Below are 27,715 nucleotides of genomic sequence, written 5' to 3'. Positions count from 1 at the left end.
TCAGCTGCAACCCTAACCCTAGCTCCAGACTCAACCCTAACCCTAGCTTCAGCTGCAACCCTAACCCTAGCTCCAGACTCAACCCTAACCCTAGCACCAGACTCAACCCTAACCCTAGCTCCTAACCCTAACCCTAACCCTAACCCTAACCCTAACCCTGACTCAACCCTAACCCTATCTCCAGCCTCAACCCTAACCCTAGCACCAGCCTCAACCCTAACCCTAGCTCCAGACTGAACCCTAACCCTCTCTCCAGTCACAATCCTAACCCCCTCTCCAACCACAACCCTAACCCCCTCTCCAGTCACAACCCTAACCCTCTCTCCAGCCACAATCCTAACCCCCTCTCCAACCACAACCCTAACCCCCTCTCCAATCACAATCCTAACCCCCTCTCCAACCACAACCCTAACCCCCTCTCCAACCACAACCCTAACCCCCTCTCCAACCACAACCCTAACCCCCTCTCCAATCACAATCCTAACCCCCTCTCCAACCACAACCCTAACCCCCTCTCCAATCACAATCCTAACCCCCTCTCCAGCCACAACCCTAACCCCCTCTCCAATCACAATCCTAACCCCCTCTCCAACCACAATCCTAACCCCCTCTCCAACCACAACCCTAACCCCCTCTCCAATCACAATCCTAACCCCCTCTCCAATCACAATACTAACCCCCTCTCCAACCACAACCCTAACCCCCTCTCCAATCACAACCCTAACCCCCTCTCCAGCCACAACCCTAACCCCCTCTCCAACCACAACCCTAACCCCCTCTCCAATCACAATCCTAACCCCCTCTCCAGCCACAACCCTAACCCCCTCTCCAATCACAATCCTAACCCCCTCTCCAATCACAATCCTAACCCCCTCTCCAACCACAACCCTAACCCCCTCTCCAATCACAATCCTAACCCCCTCTCCAACCACAACCCTAACCCCCTCTCCAATCACAACCCTAACCCTTTTTTCTCCAGGTCTGCCAACACAATGTTTGCAGTGGAGTGGATGGGCCGCAGGGTGGCACTACAAGCCAGTAACGGGAAATACATCTGCGCCAAGAAGAACGGCCAACTAGCAGCCGTCAGCGACACCGTAGGTCAGTGTGTGTGTTTGTGTGTGTGTGTGTGAAAGTGGTTGAGTGGGTTCCATGCTTCTTATATTCTTTAAACCTAAGATCCCTATCCATAATTTCTACCTCTTTTTCCCTCCTCCTTCCCTCTCGTTCCCCTCTTTCTCCTCCCTGATCAGGTGAGGATGAGAAGTTGGTTCTGAAGCTGATAAACCGCCCCATGCTGATCCTGCGAGGGGAGAATGGCTTCATCTGCCACCATAAGAACTCCAACACGCTGGATGCCAACAGATCAGTCTATGACATCTTCACACTGCACTTCAGTGACGGGGCCTACCACATCAAAGGTGAGGTTATGATATACACATTATAGCTTACTGCATAGAATTCAATGTGTTTTCTTTCTATAAATAATGAAGAATTTCCGTGCAACTTCTAATTTTTTATCTATTGTTTTCTGCTTTAATCTGTCTTGATGTGTAAAGGCCTTTCGTATAGTGCTGCCAGTTCAATGTTGTCTCTCTCTCTCTCGCCCCCTGTAGGTGAGGGAGGGAGGTTCTGGTATGTGAACAGCAGTGGTCTGGTGTGTTCAGACGGAGAGACACCAGATGACTTCTCTTTTGAGTTCCTGGAGCACGGACGCATCTCCATCCGAGACAAGAACGGCAGATACCTGCGAGGCCAGGGGGGAACGCTGAAGGGAGATGGGGCTACCCCGGACAGCTCTGCCCTCTGGGAGTACTGATCCAGGACTATATGGGGACCACTCTCCTACCCTGCTGGATGTAGAGGTTACCCCCAAGTACAGCTCAAGGATCAGATTGGGGCAGATTACCACATTACCCTAACCCCAATGTCCTAAGCTTAATGAATAGATTGGTACCAGTAGTTAGTGGCAACTTCTGCCCTCTCCCATACGGTCCTTTCTGGCCCTGTCTCACACCACTCAACCTACTCCTGGCATTCCAGCCACAGGAGAGGGCACAAAGAGGTAACAATGACTATTTTCATAGGGGAGGCGGGGAAGGCAGAAGAGGGAGTAAGGGGTTCCATGTTTTCAGTTAAGAAAGAGGGGATGTTTGGTGGAGTCAACACTGTTCAGTGACTCAACGCCACAGTCCAAACATAGTTATGCATTATAGGCCTATGAGCATTTTACTATGTGTTTTTTAATCAACATGTTACTAGTAAAAGTCAAGGTTCAGGGTAACTATCATACTCACACACAGAGGCGTGGTCATGGCTTGGGTTTTCATTTTGCAACATTGTTTTGGCTACAACACTATTCATGATACGGCAGAAATTAAACTACTAATATTTTCATTGTCCACACAGAGGAGCAAAAATGGCTTAGGTTTCCCATTTTGAAGTTTCTTCTGGTTTCTACTGGTCCTCTGAAGCTCAGTTGGTAGAGCTTGACGTTTGCTACGTAAGGATAGTGAATTCAATTGCAGGGACCACCCATGTGTAAAATGTATGCACACATGACTAAATCGCTTTGGATAAAAGCATCTGCTAAATGGCATTTATATTATTATTATATATTATGATATATTATTATTATTTTACTACAGCGGCTACAAATACTACTATCTGCCCACTACTACAAATAGCTATAGAGCCGCTCTGGTGTAAAACCAAGGGGCCTTAAACCAATTATCTATTGCACCCTCTCCCAATCCTTCCTCTCTTCCACCCCTCTCACTCTCTACTCTGTGGTTTCCCAATCCTTCCTCTCTTCCACCTTTCACTCTCTACTCTGTGGTTTTCCCAATTCTTCCTCTCTTCCACCCTTCTCTCTCTACTCTGTGGTTTTCCCAATTCTTCCTCTCTTCCACCTTTCTCTCTCTACTCTGTGGTTTCCCAATCCTTCCTCTCTTCCACCCTTCACTCTCTACTCTGTGGTTTTCCCAATTCTTCCTCTCTTCCACCCTTCTCTCTCTACTCTGTGGTTTTCCCAATTCTTCCTATCTTCCACCTTTCTCTCTCTACTCTGTGGTTTCCCAATCCTTCCTCTCTTCCACCCTTCACTCTCTACTTTGTGGTTTTCCCAATTCTTCCTCTCTTCCACCCTTCACTCTCTACTCTGTGGTTTTCCCAATTCTTCCTCTCTTCCACCTTTCTCTCTCTACTCTGTGGTTTCCCAATCCTTCCTCTCTTCCACCCTTCACTCTCTACTCTGTAGTTTCCCAATCCTTCCTCTCTTCCACCTTTCACTCTCTACTCTGTGGTTTTCCCAATTCTTCCTCTCTTCCACCTTTCTCTCTCTACTCTGTGGTTTCCCAATCCTTCCTCTCTTCCACCCTTCTCTCTCTACTCTGTGGTTTTCCCAATCCTTTCTCTCTTCCACCCTTCTCTCTCTACTCTGTGGTTTTCCCAATTCTTCCTCTCTTCCACCTTTCTCTCTCTACTCTGTGGTTTCCCAATCCTTCCTCTCTTCCACCCTTCTCTCTCTACTCTGTGGTTTTCCCAATTCTTCCTTTCCTCTCTTCCACCCACTTTCTTCCCTGTTGTTTTGCCAATTCTGACTTTTGTAAGTGACTGACAGTTTAGAGATGTGTAATAATGAACTCAGAAAGTCATCAACTCATCGTAGCCGAGTCATTGTTAGCGGATAGCTTCCTTATCATCATAGCGTTGTCAAAGGATACTCACATTAGCAAGCACGATCGGCGGCTGCATCTCAAATGTCACCCTATTCCCAACGTAGGGCAGCAGAACTACTTCAGACCACAGACACATAGGTTAATGGCTTGGTCATAAGTTATAGGCCTCTATATGTGAAATAGGAGTGTGATGGGTGTCATTTGAGATTAGTACAGGCTCCCTTGCAAACCAACCTTACAGTAACAAGACTACACGGTCATCTAGAAAGAGTATAGTGCTAGTAATCTACAACATTTGCTTAATTCCTTTGTAATATTTATTTATTTACTCTTTCTGAAATGTTTTGGAAAAAATGATAAAACTTCTCTCTGTGTAAAATATATGTTTCGTGTGTGGATAATGTGTTGTCAGTGAAGTGACGATCTTCAAACCAATTGTTTCAATTTTACAGGTAGGCTACATTATAATGCACACAAAACACATGTAAAATGTACAACAGCACTTGGTATGTACACATTTGCAAACATGACTTGACCATTCAACATTAACAGAAATAAATGCTGTTGGGGTACAGAAACAGTAGAGGGAGACAAATAGTCATTCATTTCTCCTTTACAGGAGAGATGTTGGAGTGTATTGCCGATGAAGATGAGGAGCATATGTGAGATGATACCGGAATCAGAGGATGTTATGGATGAGGGGCGTATGTGGGATGGTACCGGAATCAGAGGATGTTATGGATGAGGGGCGTATGTGGGATGGTACCGGAATCAGAGGATGTTATGGATGAGGGGCGTATGTGGGATGGTACCGGAATCAGAAGATGTTATGGATGAGGGGCGTATGTGGGATGGTACCGGAATCAGAGGATGTTATGGATGAGGGGCGTATGTGGGATGGTACCGGAATCAGAGGATGTTATGGATGAGGGGCGTATGTGGGATGGTACCGGAATCAGAGGATGTTATGGATGAGGGGCGTATGTGGGATGGTACCGGAATCAGAGATTGTTATGGATGAGGAGCGTATGTGGGATGGTACCGGAATCAGAGGATGTTATGGATGAGGAGCGTATGTGGGATGGTACCGGAATCAGAGATTGTTATGGATGAGGAGCGTATGTGGGATGGTACCGGAATCAGAGGATGTTATGGATGAGGGGCGTATGTGGGATGGTACCGGAATCAGAGGATGTTATGGATGAGGGGCGTATGTGGGATGGTACCGGAATCAGAGATTGTTATGGATGAGGAGCGTATGTGGGATGGTACCGGAATCAGAGGATGTTATGGATGAGGGGCGTATGTGGGATGGTACCGGAATCAGAGGATGTTATGGATGAGGGGCGTATGTGGGATGGTACCGGAATCAGAGGATGAAGATGCTATGGATGAGGAGTGCATGTGGGATGGAGGATGTTATGGATGGGGAGAGTATGTGGGATAGTACCAGTGTCAGAGGATGAAGATGTTATGAATGAGGAGTGTATGTTGGATGGTACTGGTGTCAGAGGATGTTATGGATGAGGAACATATGTTGGATGGTACCGGTGTCAGAGGATGAGGATGTTATGGATGAGGAGCGTATGTGGGATGGTACCTGTGTCAGAGGATGAAGAGCGTGCAGCACCAGTCAAATGTTTGGACACACCTACTCATTCAAGGGTTTTTCTTTATTTTTACTATTTTCTACATTGTAGAATAATAGTGAAGACATCAAAATTATGAAATAACACATGGAATCATGTAGTAACTAAAAAAGCATTAATCAAATCAAAATATATTTGAGATTCTTCAAAGTAGCCACCCTTTGCCTTGATGACAGCTTTGCACACTCTTGGCATTCTCTCAACCAGCTTCACCTCGAATGCTTTTCCAACAGTCTTGGAGTTCCCACATATGCTGAGCACTTGTTGGCTGCTTTTCCTTCACTCTGCGGTCCACCTCATCCAAAAACATCTCAATTGGGTTGAGGTCTTGTGATTGTGGAGGCCAGATCCTCTGATGTGTAGTCCACACACTGCTGTCATGGAAGAGCACTGCACCTCCACGGCCTCCTTAACCTCCTTCAAACTGGTGTCCTCTACAGTTACCTCAACAGCTGGAGCCTCCCTCTGAGAGACAACGCCACCAGCTGCATTGTGCCTGTAACACACACACACACACAATCCGTAGTAAAACAAACCTGACAACAAAGATTGGTCACAGAAAATATTGGGTGAGCTGAACACACACATATACACCTTTACCTGAGGCGTTGTGTGAGGGGCCCAGCCAGGGTGATGACCCTGCAGACATTTAGGCTGACAGGACAGCATACTCCCTGGGTCTATCCATGGCCTGACCCTGGTCTTGCCTCTCACAGTGGCCTACCATCAGTCTCTCATGGGCTTGGAGCTGCCTCTCGCTCCCCTGGGAGATCCAGGGCTAGAGTATCTGAGCCAGTGCTATAGTACAGGCCTTTCCTGCCTGCGCACACACACACGCCACAGGCCGCGACACACACCCCTCCGTGAAGCTTGCTACCTTACTCCTCCCCTCCGGCCTCCCCTCACAGGTCCTGACCAGCACCACCCTGCCCTGTCGGCCCACTGCTACCAAACACTGAGGACCACCATTTGTCCTGGCTAAGGTTACAATAAAAGTGATTGGCTGCTCCGGGCTGTGTAGTACTCTGACACGAAGGCCTGGTCATCCCGGAAGACATAAGGGGAGGGAGCAGAGACGCCCATCAAGCAGGCCGCAAAGGATCATAGGGGAGTTTATGAGGGCAGCGTCGACGCCGAACAGGAGCTTGAAGAGGAGAGGCTCCAGGAGAAAATGGCCAATGCCTAGTGAGGATGATGATAATGATGAAAATTGTGGTTTTGTTGTTGTTGAAGATGTTGGTGCATCACTGCTGTAAACGCAAGCCAACACAGGTTGCATGACCACTCCTGCGCTGTCATTTTCCTCTGAGTCATCATGGTGACCAACAGTAATGACAGGTAGACTAAACTCCAGTCTGTTTCCGTTGGTCAGCAGCGTTATAGAAAGTGAACCCCCAGACTGCATCTCGCAGGGAGACGGACCCTCCACCTCGATCAGAGAACACACACCCTTGTCTCTGGCTGCCAGCAAATTAGACGACATTTTGAATAGAGCAGTGCCAGGGGACTGGTCAGCTGGGGGAGTGGGAGACCTAAGGAGAGATAACAAGGGGGAGAGGTTTATCAGATATACATTTAATTTTTGCATGATCAGTCTGAGTAGTTCAAATGAAGAGGTTCATAACTGGGGTGCAGAGTTGGTAGATCGACACAGTACAACCCATCACTCTCACAGACAGCACAGACACACTGCTTGTCCTCACTCAGCACCAAATGATCCACTGGACTAAGTAACTGATGGACAGCATAGAATAAGAGACAAGAACCAACCAAAGAGGAGTGTTTCGTGTCCATTAAGAATATCACATATAGCTGACAACCAGGTTCAAACCCTTACTACAACTTCAGTTTTCATCAATACTCAGTTCACCTGCTGTTCACCTCAGTGTTCATCAATACTCAGTTCACCTGCTGTTCACCTCAGTGTTCATCAATACTCAGTTCCTTGTCATGTTACCTGCTGCTATTCATGTCAGTGTTAATAAATAATCAGTTAATTGTATTACCTCCTATTCACCTCAGTTTATCATAATCAGTTAACCTGCTATTCACCCGTGTGTAAACAGTGTTCATTAATAATCAGTTCCTTGTCGTATAATCAAATTTAGTAAATTGAAGTGGGCGAAGTGTAAGGTTTGAGATTCAGCCTGACGTCAGTTTCAGCTCTTGTGTGTTGAAGAAATACAGCTCGTCGCGCCCAGTACAAATCAACACATCTGCTCCAGACCAGATCACTTTAGCAGCTGTATCCGTTGAAAGACATCCGAACTCAGCCAAAGTCTCAACAGCACATCTCGCCGATAGCTGTAAGAATAACTGGCCAGAACCAAGGTAGAATCGGAACACAGTACGACGCTTTTCAAGTAATTTATTTGCTACAAAGTTATGCCCATAATAACTATCTGAAGGTAGTTTCGGTGCTGTAGTTTGCTTGAAATGCATCAGCCAGTTATTGACGGCTGCAAAAAAAGCGAATGTTGTTTCTGACAAATCAGCGTCCAAAACTACATTACCCAAGCACCAAGACAGACGTATAATGGCATGACGCTGTAAGCCACCCACCAATCATAACATCGCAGACAAACGTCCGCCGAAATTTCAAAAACATTTTCATTTGCTTCGGGTGTTGCTATCGTGAGTTTTTTTGCTAGCTATTTTAAACTATTAGTTGAACGCGTTATGGATCCCTTTAGTGAAGACCATACGAAAATGTACTTTTATGAAACCAGATTGAATACCTACGTGGGGTGGCCGTTCGAAGAGGGCTGTGCTTGCACTCCAGAGAACGTAAGTTAGTTAACGAAACAAACTGGCTAATGTTAGCTAGCTCGGCCATGACTTTCAGAAATGCACGTAACGTTAGTAGCTAACTACACAAAGTTGTCCATTATTTGGTGATTCACTTTTCTCAGTTAGGTTACACAAAATTATACGTATGCAATGGTTTCACTCTGGTCTAATCTACTAGCGAAAACGTTACCACGATTAAGTTACTTTGTTGCTGTGCATTCCAGATGGCCAAAGCTGGATTCATCCACACACCAACAGAGAACAGCCCGGACATAGCCAAGTGTTTCTTCTGTCTCAAAGAACTGGAGGGCTGGGAGCCAGATGATGACCCAGAGTGAGTTAGTTGTAAGACAATGATCATGGCTAAAGAAGCCTGTATTGGTTAATTGGGTCCTTTATTGCTATTTACTAGGCTCGCATGGTAAGGGTTTAAGCTAATTAGCTAGCTACTACAACATTCATAGACGCTAACGTTACTTACTTTTAGCACATATTGAAGATATCTTATTCCCGGGATTTTATTAAGAGCCCCAACGCTTGGTCTGAAAGTGAACACGTCTTTGGAAACATAAGGAACGTAGTTATAGTTCATATCAGCGAGAGGTTATTTTCCAAAAACAAAAGGTTAAATGACTATGCACCTTTTAGGGTTAGCGTTTCCACAAGGCCATATGTCCATCGCAGCGCTTTGACGCCAGGCGGAAGAAAGAGGTGACCGCCTTTACTAATTAGCCATCTAGCGTGCACCGAACACCTGTGTGTAACCGAAGGACTACATTAAAATGGTGTAAGACCCCAATGGCGGAAGGACTACGTTAAAATGGTGTAAGACCCCAATGGCGCTGCCCATGCTAAAACGGCCTTTTGGTCACTAGAGGCCTCTATCATTATCTATGGCTACAACTGTGATAAGGACAGTTAAAACAGAAAGTGTATATTTTACATTTGTGAAATTATTTTCATATGAAAGTGAAGGGTTGTATGTTTCTAGAACTGTATTGCAGTTTAGTTTATTGGTCTTTCAGCAATACCGGTTCTTAAACAGTTGTCATTAAACACTGCATTACTTTTCTGTTACCATAATAAGTATCCATGTTAAATAAATTCAACACATTTTAAACTGCTAAAAATGTCTGCCAGAGCCAGTTTACCTCTGAAAATAACACAAGGTCCTTGGACCCCGACCTTAAGGAGTAATGGCAGGCCAGACTACGCTCATTAAGCATACATTCTTGGGATAGCTAACTACATACTCTGAAGAGGTCTGTGTGTAACTACAAGGTTGCTTCTTAAAGCCTGATTCATCAGCCGGTGATCGCTAGGTAACACTAACATACCGTCTGAGATATAGCAATACAATCATTTGAAAAGGGTCCTTTTTTTAGGACCTCTGCGAGACAGAATGTTGATTAAAATAAAATTTGAACTCTACTGGTTGTCTAGTTTCTTTATTTTAGACAAAATATCACCTGATGCATGCATGTATTGACATGTTTGCATGTTTCAGGTGCTAGAAATCTGAACACATTACCGCCTAGCTATCACCAGATAATGAATCGGTCTATGGGTAATGAATGTCTAGCCTCTGCCCAGTGGGTGAAGACTGGGAGCCCAGGCTAGTTCAAGCTCAGATCTTGCTGTTCCTCCTCAATTGCTATACTAGAAATAGGATACAATTTAGTATTGTTGTTTCTATTGATCCCATTGTTAGTGTTTTCTTCTCATCATGGCATGACTCTTGTTTCAGGAAGGAGCATAAGTCTCATTCACCCAGCTGCAACTTCATCTCCCTGAAGAAGAGTGTGAATGACCTGACTGTGGAAGAGTTCCTCAAACTCCAGAAAGAGAAGCAGAAATTCCACATTGTAAGTTGAAATTCCACATTGTACGTTGAGCTAGGACTAGGTCTTTGGAAATCCCTGTAACAATTATACCTTTTGCCAATATTGATAACTAAGTAGGTTTAGTGCTTCTCCAATTGTGTGATTTACTGTATATGGGTAGAACAAGAATATCAACAATTACATATTTTATCAACTTTTATTTATTCAGGGGATCCCAATTGAGACCAGGGTCTCATTTTTAATAGTGCCCTGAGGACATAAAATAAAAGATAAAACTACAAGATACAATAACAAATGCATTACATTAGAACGTCACAGACATCATAAACATTTATTAAAGTCAATCAAAACAATTGCACACCTGTGAACTCATTTCTCATCTTGGTTTTAAACTGCCCTAGTGGTACCAGGGAATCCAAATGTAGTGAATTTTGTAATTGATTCCAAAAAGGTGGAGCATTAAACTAAAAGTGGATTTACCTAGTTTGGTGGAGACCTGAGGAATTTCAAGAGTTAACCAACCCTGTGAATGGGTTTGGTATCACGTTTTATACTTTAACAACAAAGTTAGGTAAGTCAGAAGCTTGTATAGTAGAGCTTTGTAAACAAAAGGGGAGTAATGAAGTGATCTCCAGGACTTTAATGAGGACCAACCAACCTTTTGATGCAGTGATGTGTATTAAAACTAATAGGAGCACATTAAGCCTGGTTTTGCTGCAGATAAAACACTCCATCCCAGGTCTCTACTAGTGCTGAGAATCCATCAGGGGATGTGTGGAAACTTATGAATATACCAGAATAAAATGTCTTCTATTTTCCTATCACAGAAAAAGTATTGCAATGAGGCCATCACTAAGTTTGAGGAGGCGGCAAAAAGCAGAAGAGGTGAGATCATCAAGACTGCCATGGATGAAGAGTGACGTGGAGAGACTAGACCTGTTTGAGTACTTTATAAATGTTCTGCTCTGGAGTAGTGCAGTAGCCTAGTCACTGGTAGTGCAGTAGCCTAGTGTACATATTCTGTCTGTCTGCATTAGCTAGGTGTTTTTAGCAATAAATATTTGATTTACCAATTTGACTCTTGTGATCTATTTGTCATGTATTGTGCTAATTTGATTGAACATATAAACTGGGTATGTGAGAATCTACTGGTAAACCTGCTAGCATATTGTAGTGAATGGTGGGGTAGGGAAGCTAGCCCGGGTTGCTGGCATGAAAGGCAAACACCCTACACATCGCAGGTCGCTATAATATTTGTGTTTGACACCAGTTGTGCATAATGGCCATGCGTAAAGGGAGACACTTGTGCGCCTGGAGCCCATAAAATAAGAGGACCCACCTGCTATGTACTCTGCCGCTGGTTGGAAATGTTATTCCTCAACGGTAGTGGTCAACCTGCTTCACGCCTCATCCTCGTAACGTTGTTAAAGCTCTTGAGCGGTGGACTAGATACACGGTGAAAGAGCGTCATCCTGGAGATATGGGAATAAAGATTCCCAGTGGAGATTTTGAGTAGTTGTGATATTTTACTACTAACTTCACTATAATCTGAATTACTTTAGCCTTTTACTGGCATTAACCCCTCTAGTCAACAACATAAATAGTGTAGGAATAGGGCGTTACCAGTCCCTATATCCGTGGAGAGTTGAATCGAGGCGCACGTGTTTTTGTTATCTCTGAGCAAATACCTTACATCAATCAGGCGAGATGAAGCTGTCCTTCGGTTTTCTGGTGATCACTGCGGGCATCTTCGGTATCCTCAGCTTTGCGTTCCTGGCGGCAGCGATTGGGAGCGACTACTGGTACATTATTAAGGTGAACAGAACCAACCAGACCAATACAGAGGTTTTGGGTTCCCAAAACGAAGGTATGTGTGTATTTTGTCATTTGAAACCAATGCCTTGCTTAGATGGATGACTTTATAGTATCAGGTAGGCCTATTTGTTATCCGACATCTTTCCTGTAGCAAGACAGTTTTATGGTCACAATGAAAACGGAATAATGAATTATCCATCTTTCCAGGTCAAAAGGTGTATTCTTTCACATTTAACTCCTCCAGCTACTCTGAACCTGAGATGCACATGTTGAGTGAGTTACCTGTCCATTATCACCTTAATACATAACCATTGTAAAATAAAACACTAACAGCTATTGTTATTTTGGGACATTTTGAATAGATTATGTTATTGATGAAGCCTCTATCTGTGTGTCAAGTATGCTCCTATAGTTGGAATGTTGTGTGTTTTCCCCAGACATGCACAGTGCGAGTGTGGTCTTCCCTCCTAGCCTGGTCCTTCTACTGTTTGTAGACATCTGTGGCTTGATCAGTTCCCTGACCCGGAGCCCCGCCCTCCTCACTGGCACCGTCTCCAATCTCTTCTTCTGCAGTAAGTGTGGCCTCCATCATCATCATCTCTCGGTCTTAGGGCCCAAACACCAAGTCTTAGTTCTGCCATGCCAACTTCTTGTTACTCATTGTCATGTTCGGCATGACAAGAAGTTGACATTATGGCACACAAGTAGATCTGGGATAAGGGGAAGGATACCTAACACCTACAGGCCCAAGTCCAAAATTCACTCCTATGCAACATACTACCATCCATATAGCCTTTTAAAGCAGCGTTAACCAACTTCAGTCCCCCACTACCCCCAATAGCCCAGCTCCAGTCCCCCCCTCCAGTAACCCCGGTAGCCCCACTCCAGTACCCCCGGTAGCCCCACTCCAGTACCCCCGGTAGCCCCACTCCAGTACCCCCGGTAGCCTCACTCCAGTAGCCCAACTCCAGTACCCGCGGTAGCCCAACTCCAGTCCTCCAGTACCCTAATAGCCCAGCTCCTGTCCCCCCTCCAGTACCCCCGGTAGCCCCACTCCAGTACCCCCGGTAGCCTCACTCCAGTAGCCCAACTCCAGTCCTCCAGTACCCTAATAGCCCAGCTCCTGTCCCCCCCTCCAGTACCCCCGGTAGCCCCACTCCAGTACCCCCGGTAGCCTCACTCCAGTAGCCCAACTCCAGTACCCGCGGTAGCCCAACTCCAGTCCTCCAGTACCATAATAGCCCAACTCCAGTACCCCCAACAGCCCAACTCCTGTCCCCCACTACCTCCAGTAGCCCAACTCCAGTCCCCCCTTGTAGGCCAACTCCAGTAACCCCGGTGAGAGAGAGAGCAAATGGAGAGAGAGAATGGATAGATGAGGGTATATAGACAGACATTTTATTTCACCTTTGTTTAACCAGGTAGGCCAGTTGAGAACAAGTTCTCATTTACAACTGCGACCTGGCCAAGATAAAGCAAAGCAGTGCGACAAAAACAACACAGAGCTACACATGGGATAAACAAATGTACAGTCAATAACACAATAGAAAAATCTGTGTACAGTGTGTGCAAATAAAGTAAGGCGATAAATAGGCCATAGTGGCGAAGTAATTAAAATGTAGCAGTTTACACTGCAGTGATAGATGTGCAGATGTGGAAGTGCAAGTAGAAATACTGGTGTGCAAAAGAGCAGGAAAACAAACATACATATGGGAATGAGGTAGGTAGTTGGATGGGCTATTTACAGATGGGCTGTGTACAGCTGCAGCGATCGGTAAGCTGCTCTGACAGCTGATGCTTAAAGGTAGTGAGAGAGATATAAGTCTCCAACTTCAGTGATTTTTGCAATTCGTTCCAGTCATTGGCAGCAAAGAACAGGAAGGAAAGGCGGCCAAAGGAAGTGTTGGCTTTGGGGATGACCAGTGAAATATTCCTGCTGGAGCGCGTGCTACTGGTGGGTGTTGCTATGGTGACCAGTGAGCTAAGGCGGAGCTTTACCTAGCAAAGACTTATAGATGACCTAGAGCAAGTGGGTTTGGCGACAAATATGCAGCGAGGACCAGCCAACGAGAGCATACAGGTTGCAGTAGTGAATGGTATATGGGGCTTTGGTGACAAAATGGATGGCACTGTGATAGACTGCATCCAATTTTCTGAGTAGAGTGTTGGAGGCTATTTTGTAAATGACATCGCCGAAGTCAAGGATCGGCAAGATAGTCGGTTTTTCGAGGGTATGTTTGGCAGCATGAGTGAAGGAGGCTTTGTTGCGAAATAGGAAGCCGATTCTAGATTTTATTTTGGATTGGAGATGCTTAATATGAGTCTGGAAGGAGAGTTTACAGTCTAGCCAGACACCTAGGTATTTATAGTTGTCCACATATTCTAAGTCAGAACCGTCTAGAGTAGTGATGCTAGTCGGGCAGGCGGGTGCGGGCAGCGATCGGTTGAAGAGCATGCATCCAGTTGCTGCGGGTGTGCAGAGCTTTTGGCCGGGGTTGGGGTAGCCAGATGGAAAGCATTGTCCAGCCGTAGAGAAATGCTTATTGAAATTCTCTATTATCGTGGATTTATCAGTGGTGACAGTGTTTCCTAGCCTCAGTGCAGTGGGCAGCTGGGAGGAGGTGCTCTTATTCTCCATGCACTTTACAGTGTCCCAAAACATGGAGAGATGAGGGTGTGGAGAGAGTGATGGAGAGGTGAGGTTACGGAGAGGTGAGGTTACGGAGAGGTGAGGTTACGGAGAGGTGAGGTGTTACGGAGAGGTGAGGTGTTACGGAGAGGTGAGGTGTTACGGAGAGGTGAGGTGTTACGGAGAGGTGAGGTGTTACGGAGAGGTGAGGTGTTACGGAGAGGTGAGGTGTTACGGAGAGGTGAGGTGTTACGGAGAGGTGAGGTTACGGAGAGGTGAGATGGAAAGAGAGAGGTGGAGAGGTGAGGTTACGGAGAGGTGAGATGGAAAGAGAGAGATGGAGAGGTGAGGGTACGGAGAGGTGAGATGGAAAGAGAGAGATGGAGAGGTGAGGGTACGGAGAGGTGAGATGGAAAGAGAGAGATGGAGAGGTGAGGGTACGGAGAGAGAGAGATGGAAAGATGAGTGTATGGAGAGAGTTGAGGGGATGGCGAGAGAGATGCAGAGATGAGGGGATGAAGAGAGAGATGCAGAGATGAGGGGATGAAGAGAGAGATGCAGAGATAAGGGTTTGGAGAGAGACAGATGGATGGAGAGATGAGGGTATTGAGATAGAGATGAGGGTATGAAGAGAGAGAGGGATGAGAGATGAAGGTATGGAGAGAGAGGGATGAGAGATGAGGGTATGAAGAGAGAGATGGACAGATGAGGGTATGGAGAGAGAGATGGACAGATGAGGGTATGGAGAGAGATGGAGAGATGAGGGTATGGGGAGAGATGAGGGTATGGAGAGAGATGGAGAGATGAGGGTATGGACAGATGAGGGTATGGAGAGAGATGGAGAGATGAGGGTATGGAGAGAGATGGAGAGGTGAGGGTATGGAGAGAGGTGAGGGTATGGAGAGGTGAGGGTATGGAGAGAGTTGAGGGGATGGTGAGAGGGATGCAGAGCTGAGGGGATGAAGAGAGAGATTGAGAGATCAGGGTATGGAGAGGGAGTGAGAGAGAAATGGAGAGATGAGGGTTTGGAGAGAGATGGAGAGAGAGAGACAGATGGATGGAGAGATGAGGGTATGAAGAGAGATAGAGATGAGGGTATGAAGAGAGAGAGAGATGAGGGTATGAAGAGAGAGAGGGATGGAGAGATGAAGGTATGGAGAGAGGGGGATAAGAGATGAGGATGTGGAGAGAGAGATGGGGAGATGAGGATATGGAGAGAGAGATGGGGAGATGAGGGTATGGAGAGAGATGGAGAGGTGAGGCTATGGAGAGGTGAGGCTATGGAGAGAGATGGAGAAGTGAGGGTATGGAGAGAGATGGAGAAGTGAGGGTATGGAGAGAGAGATGGAGAAGTGAGGGTATGGAGAGAGAGATGGAGAGGTGAGGGTATGGAGAGAGAGAGAGATGGTGAGGGCATGGAGAGAGAGAGATGGAGAAGTGAGGGTATGGAGAGAGATGGAGAGATGAGGGTATGGTGAGAGAGATGGAAAGATGAGGGTGTATGGAGATAGATGGATGATGACACAGTTCATTGCTTATTATCTTTATGGAGAGGCACTGGGAGCTGGAGTTGTAAAGACCTTCACTTTTACCACTAATCGGTCTTTTGACCAATCAGATCTGATCTTTTGCCAGTCATCGGGCAAAAGATCAGATTGGGCTACCTGTGTAAACACAACCAGAGTTGAACATAAATGAATTGGACATAACTCTGGAAAATGTCCTATTCATTGTTGATGGACTGTATTACAAGGATTCCTTATCTTTAAAAGAATAGTGACTTGAGGTAGAGCGTTGTGTACAGTTTTTATCCAATTAAGAGTGACCAATGCAGCGACTCCAGCCCGTCTAATGCTCAGCTCCTGACCAATGTGCGTCGCCTTAGAATTAGTGGATCAGACATTCTAGATTCTACTAATTCTAACTCTATGGCGTGTCCCTCCCTACTGCTGCCCTTCTCGCCCTGTGACCCTGCCAGTCAGGCCTAGAATAACCCTGATAAAGAAAGTCTTGTGATGCTAGAGAACAGAGTTAACTAAATCTTCGTGCCTTTAGCCCTAATCAACAGCACATGGCAAAGTGGGAAATGGGATCAAGGCTGGAATTGGAATTTGATTTCACTTTCTATCTCTGTGAATTTGGTTTGTATGTGTGCCGTGTGTCTTTCTTTCTCAGCTGTGGTCACTCTCCGTGTTACACTATTGTGTGGTGCCTTCTCTCATCCTTCTCTCGCTTCATTTCGCTCTTCTGTCTTCTCTCTCTCTCTCGCTTTATATCGCTTTTCTGTCTTCTCTCTCGCTCGCTTTATATCGCTTTTCTGTCTTCTCTCTCGCTCGCTTTATATCGCTCTTCTGTCTTCTCTCTCTCGCTTTATATCGCTTTTCTGTCTTCTCTCTCGCTCGCTTTATATCGCTCTTCTGTCTTCTCTCTCTCGCTTTATATCGCTTTTCTGTCTTCTCTCTCGCTCGCTTTATATCGCTTTTCTGTCTTCTCTCTCTCTCGCTTTATATCGCTCTTCTGTCTTCTCTCTCTCTCGCTTTATATCGCTCTTCTGTCTTCTCTCTCACTCGCTTTATATCGCTCTTCTGTCTTTCGCTCGCTTTATATCGCTCTTCTGTCTTCTCTCTCTCGCTTTATATCGCTCTTCTGTCTTCTCTCTTTCGCTTTATATCGCTCTTCTGTCTTCTCTCTTTCGCTTTATATCGCTCTTCTGTCTTCTCTCTCCTGTCTTTTGCACGCTCTCGCTATTGCTCTTCTGTCTTCTCTCTTTATATCGCTCTTCTGTCTTCTCTCTTGCTCGCTTCATATCTCTTGCTCGCTTCATATCTCTCGCTCGCTTCATATCTCTCGCTTCATATCGCTCTTCTGTCTTACTTTATATCGTTCTTCTGTCTTCTCTCGCTTGCTTTATATCGCTTTTCTGTCTTCTCTCTCGCTCGCTTCATATCTCTTCTGTCTTCTCTCTCGCTCGCTTCATTATCTATCTTCTGTCTTCTCTCTTGCTCGCTTTATATTGCTCTTCTCGCTTCTCTCTCGCTCGCTCTATACCGCTCTTCTGTCTTCTCTCGCTCGCTTTATATCGCTCTTCTGTCTTCTCTCTCGCTCGCTTCATATCGCTCTTCTGTCTTCTCTCGCTCGCTTCATATCGCTCTTCTGTCTTCTCTCGCTCGCTTTATATCGCTCTTCTGTCTTCTCTCTCGCTCGCTTTATATCGCTCTTCTTGCTTCTCTCTCTCGCTTCATATCGCTCTTCTCGCTTCTCTCTCTCTCGCTTCATATCGCCCTTCTGTCTTCTCTCGCCCGCTTTATCGCTTTTCTGTCTTCTCGCTCGCTTCATATCTCTCTTCTGTCTTCTCTCTCGCTCACTTTATATCGCTCTTCTCGCTTCTCTCTCGCTCGCTTTATACCGCTCTTCTGTCTTTGCTCGCTTCATATCACTCTTCTGTCTCCTCTCTCTTTCTTTATATCGCTCTTCTCTCTTCTCGCTCGCTTTGTATCGCTCTTCTGTCTTCTCGCTCGCTTCGTACCACTCTTCTGTCTCCTCTCTCGCTCGCTTTATATCGCTCTTCTCTCTTTCGCACGCTCTCACTATCGCTCTTCTGTCTTCTCTCTTCATATCGCTCTTCTGTTTTAGGGACCGAGTAGCGCATTGGTCTAAGGCACTGCATCGCAGTGCTAGAGACGTCACTACAGACCCGTGTTCGATCCCGGGCGGTATCACAACCGGCCGTTATCGGGAGTCCCATTGGGCTGTGCACAATTGGCCCAGCGTCATCCGGGTTAGGGGAGGGTTTGGCAGGGGTAGGCCGTCATTGTAAATAAGAATTTGTTCTTAACTGACTTGCCTAGTTCAATAAAAATAACAAATTGCTCTCTTTATATCGCTCTTTTGTCTTCTCGCTCTCTTTATATCGCTCTTCTGTCTTCTCTCTCTATCGCTCTTCTGTCTTCTCTCTCTATATCGCTCTTCTGTCTTCTCCCTCTATATCGCTCTTCTGTCTTCTCTCTCTATATCGCTCTTCTGTCTTCTCCCTCTATATCGCTCTTCTGTCTTCTCCCTCTATATCGCTCTTCTGTCTTCTCCCTCTATATCGCTCTTCTGTCTTCTCCCTCTATATCGCTCTTCTGTCTTCTCCCTCTATATCGCTCTTCTGTCTTCTCCCTCTATATCGCTCTTCTGTCTTCTCCCTCTATATCGCTCTTCTGTCTTCTCCCTCTATATCGCTCTTCTGTCTTCTCCCTGTCATTCTCATCTTTGATTTGATCTTCAATTCCTCAATCAAGCATGTTTTCTTGTAAATGTCAATTTACTGGAAAACTTGTCTCTTTGTGTGAGAGTGTTGTATCATCTGCCAAATGCTCAATATAACAAATTCCTTGGGCTTAATAAAAAACAGAAATAAACACAACCCTTAGTGTGAGCTTAGAGCTTAAGTCCCCAAAGCACAAACATCCCTGGGTCGCTCCTCTTTTCAGTTCACTGCAGCTAGCGACTGGAACGAGCTGCAACAAACACTCAAACTGGACAGTTTTATCTCAATCTCTTTATTCAAAGACTCAATCATGGACACTCTTACTGACCGTTGGGGCTGCTTTGTGTGATGTATTGTTGTCTCTACCTTCTTGCCCTTTGTGCGGTTGTCTGTCACCCAATAATGTTTGTACCATGTTTTGTGTTGCTACCATGCTGTGTTGCTACCATGCTATGTTGTTGTCTTAGGTCTGTCTTTATGTAGTGTTGTGATGTCTCTCTTGTTGTGATGTGTGTTTTGTCCTATATTTATTTTGAATTTTTAATCTCAATCTCAGTCCCCTTAGGAGGCCTTTAGCCTTTTGGTAGGGTGTCATTTTAAATAAGAGTTTGTTATTAACTGACTTGCCTGGTTAAATAAATAAAATTAGGGCTAAGAGGGCGAGTGCCACATGACACAAAGGTCTTTTCAATCCCCTCAGGAAGAGTCAGAGGGGGACTCAGAGGGGCTCAGGGCCAGACTGAGCCAAATACTTTTACAGCAGTGTGGTAATAATAGATTTATTTTATATTGCGCTTTTATACAGAATCTCAATCGCTTTAAAAAACAAACAAAAACAAATTCAGGAAGTTGGCATTTGATGAGATGGTCTTCCACAGCTAGATGATGATGTAGTTCAGGACAGGAGGAGCTTGAGTGGAGGTGGCGTTGATGGTCCAGCCAGGTAGGGAGAAACATCAGTCAGACAGGCCTGCCCGCAGCTCTTTGTCAGGCTGTCTCTGAAGTGCACAGCTAGGTAGACTGGAACATCCACCACTAAAAGTGTAGCACCCACCTGGGTGATGCTTCGGTAGGTATAAACGCCTGAGCGACCACCTCATCAGTAATCAAGAACTCCTACGAGATGAGTCTCTGTCATTCGGTTTCAATGTCAACAGGGAATATCCAGAACTTGTTTATTTGAATGTCCTGTTCATTTCTGTTAACGAACATCGTTGTCTCTAACATCTCAGCCCAAAATCATTAACCAATCATTGTACAGGCTGATAAGCAGTTGATTATATTCCCTGTGGTGCTGTCTGGGTATTTCTCCTCTTTGGTAGTAATTCTGATCACTTTAATATTTCAGTCCTGTGTGAATAAACCATCTGTGTAATTACACGCAGACACCCCTTCCACTCCTTCCAGTCTCGCTGCTCATGACACCCTTGGGTGATATAGGGATAAAGAAAAACTACCCCCACCTAGCCCCCCTGCCAGCAATATGTGGTGATTTGGGCTGCTTGTGCCGGGTACAAACATTTTCTAGTTTATTGACTTTGCCTAGTCCTCTCAGCCGGAACCAAAGACCAGTTTCGCCATGGCAACATAATGGGACTCTGAGAGCTCTTAAACTTTGATGTCATCCGATGGTGCCTGCGTCAGTCTACGTCTTGTTTCTCCCATTCTCTCATTCTGATATGTGGGTTTTATAGTTTTGCTATTGTATTCATGTCTAGTCTGCCTAGATTCCATTAAAGATTAAACAAAATACAACATCAAAAGGCTCCTCTTTCCCTCGCTGTCCTTTTTGAGCCTAAGCTTTTATGTGTAAGATGCTGTCTAAGTGGCTGTGACATCTTTATCCTTCATTGAGGGGATCCTGTAAAGTGCTCTCCAAGCCAGGTGTACTGCATAAGAGCGTGTACATACTTTGTGCTTATGTGAACCATAATGTTTCATCTCCCTCTCCAACTCCTTGTGTGCACATTTGGTATATTAGCAATGCCTTACTGTTAGTGTGTGTCAGATTCAGTGTTTAATAGTCATATGTACAGGGTTGCAGTTGTGGTTGCAGGGTACAGTGAAACCTTAGGCTTCGAGCTCCAACATGCAGGACTAGTGAAATAATTTTTAAAACTATATAAATGGCACTATATACATAACTATAGCAGTAATTAATAAAGTACTGTCCTTTGGGGTGTAGGCAGAGTATAGACTGTTGACCATGCCTCAGGACTACCTGGCCGGATGACCCCTCGCGGTCCCTAGTCCACCTGGTCGTGCTGCTGACCCAGTTTCTGCTGTTCTGCCTGCGGCCATGGAATCTTGACCTGTTCACTGGACCCTCCCCCGCGCATGCTGTCTCGACCTCTGAGTGCTCGGCTATGAAAAGCCAACTGACATTAACTCCCGAGGTGCTGATCTCAATTCAAAATCACCCTCTACAACCACTGTGATTATTATTTGACCCTGCTGGTCTTCTATGGACATCCTGAAGAACAATCTGGCCTTAAGAGCCGTGTACTCTTATAATCTCCACCTGACACAGCCAGAAGAGGACTGGCCACCCCTTAGAGCCTGGTTCCTCTCTAGGTTTCTTCCTAGGTTCCTACCTTTCGAGGGAGTTGTTCCTAGCCACTATGCCTCTACATCTGCATTGCTTGCTGTTTGGGGTATTAGGCTCAGTTTCTGTATAAGCACTTTGTGACAACTGCTGTTGTAAAAGGGCTCTATAAATAAATTGTATTGATTGAGGGGTGGGGTAATGACCATAGGGGGAGCAGCATGACCATTGAGGGGGGTATGGGGACCAAGTCCAATAAAACAAAATCTTAATAAAGTAATATACATATTAAGAACTGCAACAGTGATGAATGTTGTTGGAGTGGGGGGCAGAGTAAAGGTCTGTTACAGAGGGCAGCAAGAGAGAGAATGTCCATAGGGGGAGCAGCAGGTAAGGTAGTGACTGTTGAGGGTGCGGGGGGGAATGTTCATAGGGGGAGTAGTGGGGGAGGGAGGAGCAGATAGCTGACTAGTGGTGGCTATTTAGGAGCCTGATGGTCTGGGGGTAGAAGATATTGGCCAGTCTCAGTTTTTGCTATGATGCTCCTGTACTGGTTACAACATCTACAGAAAATACAGAAATGGCAATGGTGGAGGTGTTGCTGTTTATATTCAGAACCACATTCCTGTACAGATTAGAGAGGATCTCATGTTAAATACTGTTGAAGTAATATGGCTACAGGTTAATCTACCTCACCTGAAGTCCATCCTGGTGGGAAGCTGCTATAGACCACCAAGTGCTTACAGTCAGTATCTGGATAACATGTGAAATGCTTGATAATGTATGTGATATCAACAGAGGTATATTTTGTGGGTGATTTCAATATTGACTGGCTTTGATCAAGCTGCCCACTCAAGCAAAGTTCTAAAGGCTGGGCCTAATATAGTGTATAGGAGGTCATACAAGAAGTGCTGTGGTGATTCCTGTGTTGTTTATTTAAATATTTGTTGTTCTGTGGTGTGTAATGAGGAGCAGCCAGATGCTGCACTTGACACATTTATGAAATTGCTTATCCCAGTTACTAATAAGCATGCACTCATTAATGCAATGACAGTAAAAACTGTTAAATTCCCATGGATTGATGAGGAATTGAAAAATGTTATGGTTGAGAGGGATGAGAAAAAAGGAATGGCAAATAAGTCTGGCCTCACAACCGATTGGCAAACGTATTGCAAATTGAGAAATCATAAGAATTAAAATAAGAAACTAAACTATGAAACAAAGATAATTGACATAAAGAATGATAGTAATCAGAGGGCTGATATAAATACTATGCATGCCAGTCTCTCTTGGCTAAGAGTTGAGGAGAGACTGACTGCATCACTTATTATTTTTATAAGAAACATTGATGTGTTGTTAATCCCAAATTGTTTGCATAGTCAATTCACACACAGCTCTGACACACACACAAATCCCACCAGACATGACACCAGGGGTGTCAGTCCCCAAATCCAGAACAAATTCAAGAAAACGCACAGTATTATATAGAGCCCTAATTGCATGGAACTTCCTTCCATCTCATATTGCTAAAATAAACAGCAAACCTGGTTTCAAAAAACAGATAAAGCAACAACTCGCAGGCACAATGCCTCTCCCCTATTTGACCTAGATAGTTTGTGTGTATGCATTGATATGTAGGCTACGTGTGCCTTTAAAAATGTTGTATGTAGTTCTGTCTTTGAGCTGTTCTTGCCTATTGATGTTCTGTATTATGTCATTCTGTATTATGTTTGATGTTTTGTGTGGACCCCAGGAAGAGTAACTGCTGCTTTTGCAACAGCTAATGGGGATCCTAATAAAATACAAATACCAAAATACCAATAGTAAAAAGCTTTGGAGCACTTTAAATGTAAAATGGTAAAACGACAAAACTCAGCTCCATCATTCATTGAATCAAATGGCTCATTCATCACAAAACCCACTGATATTGACAATTACTTGAATTATGTTTTCATTGGCAAGATTAGCAAATTTAGGCATGACATGCCAGCAACAAATGCTGACACTACACATCCAAGTTTAACTGATCAAATTATGAATGACAAGCATTGTGGAAGAGGTGAAAAAAGAATTGTTGTCTATCAACAATGACAGGCCACCGGGGTCTGACAACTTGGATGGAAAATTACTGAGGATAATAGTGGACAATATTGCCACTCCTATTTGCCATGTCTTCAATTTAAGCCTAATAGAAAGTGTGTGTGTGCCCTCAGGCCTGGAGGGAAGCAAAAGTAATGACGATACCCAAGAATATTAAAGCCCCCTTTACTGACTCAAATAGCTGACAAATCAGTCTGTTACCAACCCTTAGTAAACCTTTGGGGGAAAAATGGTGTTTGACCAGATAAAATCCTAACAGACTTTCAGTAGGCTTATAGGGAAGTACTATCAACAAGCACTTCACTTACACAAATGACTGATGATTGGCTTAGAGAAATGTTTGATAAAAACATTGTGGGAGCTGTTTTGTTAGACTTCAGTGCTGCTTTTGACAATATCGATCATAGTCCTGCTGATGGAAAAACAAATGTGTTATTGCTTTACACCCCCTGCTATATTGTGGATAAAGAGTTACCTGTCTAACAGAACACAGAGGGTGATCTTTAATGGAAGCCTCTCCAACATAATCCAGGTAGAATCAGGAACTTATTGTAACAGTAGGGGTGTTAACCCTGGTGTCCTGGCTAAATTCCCAATCTGGCCTTCATACCATCATGGCCACCTAATCATCCCCAGTTTACAATTAGCTCATTCATCTTCTCTCCCCTGTAACTATTCCCCAGGTTGTTGCTGTAAATGAGAATGTGTTCTCAGTCAACTTACTCCCAGCTGGTGTTGCTGACAAGCTTCAAAGTGAGCCCCAGCTACATCAATTACTCCCAGCTGGTGTGTGTGTTTATTTATGGTGTGTGTGTTTCCTCAGGTGTCCTGACCCTCTCCGGTGTCAGCCTGTACACCAGCTACTCCCAGCAGGCGCTGGCAGAGACCGAGAGCGTCTGGCCCAGGTGGTCAGCACCCCATTCGAGCTGGTCCCTGGGCCTGGCCCTCCTTCTGCCTGGAGGTCCTCACTGGCCTGCTGCTGGCTGCCCACCCCGCCACCCTCCAGAGCGGCTCACGGGCCACGGCTGGCCCTCTATGTCCTAACCCAAGAGCCAGGCCCTACAGAAGTGTCACAAGAACTGTACCTTCAATTTTCTAATTATTTTTGTGCGCTCATCTCTGGCACCACAAATTAATTTCCCTCTGGAGAAATAAAGTTCTTTATTACATATTTTTTCATCCTAAATGCAGTATGTGGTTTATAGTCTGTGGGTAAAACAGCTGTCATTTAATGCCATCTTGTGGTCTGATAAGTCACTACATTTCAATTGACAAAGGCCCTCAAATACGAAATTGCTTATTGTGGTGCTATAATGTAGGATGAGAAATGAAACACCAGAATTACAGGCCTCAACCATGTCAGTCTGAATGGCTGTTAGCTGTCACGGGGTTGCATTTTAGAATGTTGGCAAGTGAAGGGCTATATGAATAGATGTCCTCAAAGCAAACGCCATAGTAGAAATGCCCAGAGCAGACTGAAGGTGCATCTCAATAGTCTGAAGAGGCTCCATGTCCCTTCATCTGCACATTGAAAGTAGTTGAGAGCAACGAAGTGGACATGTCAGTGGACGTTAGTGTTCACCTGATGATTGAAGGGGCAAGAACTAAAGACCCTTTATTTTACTTTGTCACCGTCAGTTGTTACTGTGGAAACCACAACATCCACCCGCATAAGAGAAAATAAAAGACAAGGGCCTGGATTCAATCCAATCAGCAGTACACTACCGTTCAAAAGTTTGGGGTCACTTAGAAATGTCCTTGTTTTGAAAGAAAAGCAAAACATTTTGTCCAGTAAAATAACATCAAATTGATCAGAAATACAGTGTAGACATTGTTTATGTTTTAAATGACTATTGTAGCTGGAAATTGCACATTTTTTTATGGAATATCTACATAGGCGAACAGAGGCCCATTATCAGCAACCATCACTCCTGTGTTCCAATGGCACGTTGTGTTAGCTAATCCAAGTTTATCATTTTAAAAGGCTAATTGATCATTCGAAAACTATTTTGCAATTATGTTAGCACAGATGAAAACTGTTGTGCTAATTAAAGAAGCAATAAAACTGGCCTTTAGACTAGTTGAGTATCTGGAGCATCAGCATTTGTGGGTTTGATTACAATCTCAAAATGGCCAGAAACAAATAACTGAAACTTATCAGTCTATTCTTGTTGTCCACATTTCCACGTTAAGTATTTCTTTACTTATCTATTGTTTACCTAATACCTATTTTTTTACTTAAAAATTACACTGTTGGTAATTGCCAAGAAACTGAAGATCTCGTACAACGCTGTGTATTACTCCTTTCACAGAACAGCGCAAACTTTCTAAACAGAATAGAAAGAGGAGTGAGAGGCCCCGGTGCACAACTGAGCAAGAGGACAAGTACATTAGAGTGTCTAGTTTGAGAAACAGACGCCTCACAAGTCCTCAACTGGCAGCTTCATTAAATAGTACCCGCAAAACACCAGTCTCAACATCAACAGTAAAGAAGCGACTCAGGAATGTTGGCCTTCTAGGCAGAGTTGCAAAGAAAAAGCCATATCCCAGACTGGCCAATAAAAATAAAAGATTAAGATGGGCAAAATAACACAGACACTGGACAGAGGAAGATTGGAAAAAAGTGTTATGGACAGATGAATCTAAGTTTGAGGAGTTCGGATCACAAAGAAGAACATTTGTGAGACGCAGAAAAAATGAAATTATGCTGGAGGAGTGCTTGACACCATCTGTCAAGCATGGTGGAGGAAATGTGATGGTCTGGGGGTACTTTGGTGGTGGAAAATTGGGATATTTGTACAGGGTAAAAGGGATATTGAAGAAGGAAGGCTATCACTCCATTTTGCAACGCCATGCAATTAAGTGCCCTGTGGACGGCACATAATTGGAGCCAATTTCCTCCTACAACAGGCCAATGAACAAAAGCACAGCTCCAAACTATGCAATAACTATTTAGGGAAGAAGCAGTCAGCTGGTATTCTCTCTATAATGAGTGGCCAGCACAGTCACCGGATCTCAACCCTATTGAGCTGTTGTGGGAGCAGCTTGACCGTATGGTACGTAAGAAGTACCCATCAAGCCAATCCAATTTGTGGGAGGTGCTTCGGGAAGCATGGGGTGAAATCTCTTCAGATTACCTCAACAAATTGACAACTAGAATGCCAAAGGTCTGCAAGCCTGTAATTGCTGCAAATTGAGAATTCTTTGACGAAGGCAAAGGACACAATTATTATTTAAATTAAAATCATTATTTATAACCTTGTCAACGTCTTGAACATATTTCCTTTTCATTTTGCAACTAATTTCATGTATGTTTTCATGGAAAACAAGGGCATTTCTAAGTGACCCCAAACTTTTGAGCGGTAGTGTATATCTGCATTATAGCACACTTGACATTTAAAAGGTAATTTCTCATTGAGCAGACATGCCACGTTTACCATGAATGTGGTCTCCGCGGACGTTGAAATAAAATTGCTTTTAAAAAGGTGCATAGCTGACAAACAGCAATCGGATTGAAACTTGGGCAAGGACACAGCAGCCCACAAGCTTTAAGTGTTACACAGGGCTGACAATAGCAGTGGTTGTTCCACAGGGCTGACAATAGCAGTGGTTGTTCCACAGGTCTGGCAATAACAATGGTTGTTCCACAGGACTGACAATAGCAGTGGTTGTTCCACAGGGCTGACAATAGCAGTGGTTGTTCCACAGGGCTGACAATAGCAGTGGTTGTTCCACAGGTCTGGCAATAACAATGGTTGTTCCACAGGACTGACAATAGCAGTGGTTGTTCCACAGGGCTGACAATAGCAGTGGTTGTTCCACAGGGCTGACAATAGCAGTGGTTGTTCCACAGGGCTGACAATAGCAGTGGTTGTTCCACAGGGCTGACAATAGCAGTGGTTGTTCCACAGGGCTGACAATAGCAGTGGTTGTGGTGTGTGGGGGAGGGAGGGAAGGTCAGAGCAGCAAGGCTTTATAATGACTGCTGCTTGACCTTTATCAACAATGGGCCAGTGGGAGAGAGAGGTGTCCTTGTCAGCAGCCCAACTGTGTCCCTGCCTGCCAGTAGCTGGCTGTGAGCTGTGATTTGCTGCTCAACATGCTGTGTGGTCCCAAAATTAAAAAAACACACAACAAATGCATTTTCTTTCTGGTATCCATTGTAACATGTTATTGTGCTTGTTCTGTGAAGTTGTCCAGGGTCTTTTGCCACCTTTTTGGTAAATAATATCCAAAACAACAAAGCATAGCCTACTTTTTACTTTGTAATAAACGCAACATGTTGGCACTAATTTGTGCATTTCTCCTTTGCCAAGTTAATCCATCTACCTGACAGGTGTGGCATATCAATAAACTGATTAAACAGCATGATCATTTCACAGGTGCACGTTGTGCTGGGGACAATAAAAGA

The 27,715-nt window shown here is 44.7% G+C and overlaps 3 protein-coding genes across 4 annotated transcripts in view; all 3 read left to right on the top strand.

The window, feature by feature from the left end:
- The window catches only part of LOC139569852 (fascin-2-like), a 40,909-nt gene extending 38,215 nt beyond the window's left edge, over window positions 1–2,694 (top strand). The window contains exons 6-8 of the mRNA XM_071391181.1: window positions 980–1,101; window positions 1,254–1,421; window positions 1,617–2,694. Of these exons, the coding sequence (XP_071247282.1) occupies window positions 980–1,101; window positions 1,254–1,421; window positions 1,617–1,819 (493 nt within the window). The 3' untranslated portion in view covers window positions 1,820–2,694. The remainder of the gene's footprint in view (window positions 1–979; window positions 1,102–1,253; window positions 1,422–1,616) is intronic.
- A 4,771-nt stretch (window positions 2,695–7,465) lies between these two features.
- birc5a (baculoviral IAP repeat containing 5a) lies at window positions 7,466–11,036 on the top strand. Of its 2 annotated transcripts, none has more exons than XM_071394186.1 (4): window positions 7,466–8,116; window positions 8,344–8,453; window positions 9,867–9,984; window positions 10,791–11,036. In XM_071394186.1, exons 1-4 carry the CDS (start codon window positions 8,009–8,011, stop codon window positions 10,881–10,883), a joined length of 429 nt encoding a protein of 142 aa, XP_071250287.1. In that variant the 5' UTR covers window positions 7,466–8,008; the 3' UTR covers window positions 10,884–11,036. The 2 variants fall into 2 exon arrangements, with proteins under 2 accessions (XP_071250287.1, XP_071250288.1); XM_071394187.1 differs by having other exon boundaries at window positions 7,895–8,116; window positions 9,867–10,004.
- Window positions 11,037–11,567: 531 nt separating this feature from the next.
- LOC139571375 (transmembrane protein 235-like) lies at window positions 11,568–24,490 on the top strand. The gene is made up of 4 exons (XM_071394185.1): window positions 11,568–11,830; window positions 11,986–12,051; window positions 12,216–12,350; window positions 24,128–24,490. The coding sequence occupies exons 1-4, from the start codon at window positions 11,671–11,673 to the stop codon at window positions 24,346–24,348; spliced, it is 582 nt and encodes a 193-aa protein (XP_071250286.1). The 5' UTR covers window positions 11,568–11,670; the 3' UTR covers window positions 24,349–24,490.
- The last annotated feature ends 3,225 nt before the right edge of the window (window positions 24,491–27,715 follow it).

Source organism: Salvelinus alpinus, chromosome 3 (assembly GCF_045679555.1).
Source record: "Salvelinus alpinus chromosome 3, SLU_Salpinus.1, whole genome shotgun sequence".
NCBI lineage: Eukaryota > Metazoa > Chordata > Actinopteri > Salmoniformes > Salmonidae > Salvelinus > Salvelinus alpinus.
This window is presented reverse-complemented; position numbering and strand designations above follow the sequence as displayed.

Excerpts from the sequence above, each read along its gene's own strand:
- LOC139571375 (XM_071394185.1), top strand. The coding sequence starts at position 11,671 with ATGAAGCTGTCCTTCGGTTTTCTGGTGATCACTGCGGGCATCTTCGGT. Across the intron at positions 12,052-12,215 it reads ACCTGAGATGCACATGTTGA|ACATGCACAGTGCGAGTGTG; the intron begins GTGAGTTACCTG and ends TGTTTTCCCCAG. Across the intron at positions 12,351-24,127 it reads CTCCAATCTCTTCTTCTGCA|GTGTCCTGACCCTCTCCGGT; the intron begins GTAAGTGTGGCC and ends GTGTTTCCTCAG.
- birc5a (XM_071394186.1), top strand. The coding sequence starts at position 8,009 with ATGGATCCCTTTAGTGAAGACCATACGAAAATGTACTTTTATGAAACC. Across the intron at positions 8,454-9,866 it reads GAGCCAGATGATGACCCAGA|GAAGGAGCATAAGTCTCATT; the intron begins GTGAGTTAGTTG and ends CTCTTGTTTCAG. Across the intron at positions 9,985-10,790 it reads AGAAGCAGAAATTCCACATT|AAAAAGTATTGCAATGAGGC; the intron begins GTAAGTTGAAAT and ends TTCCTATCACAG.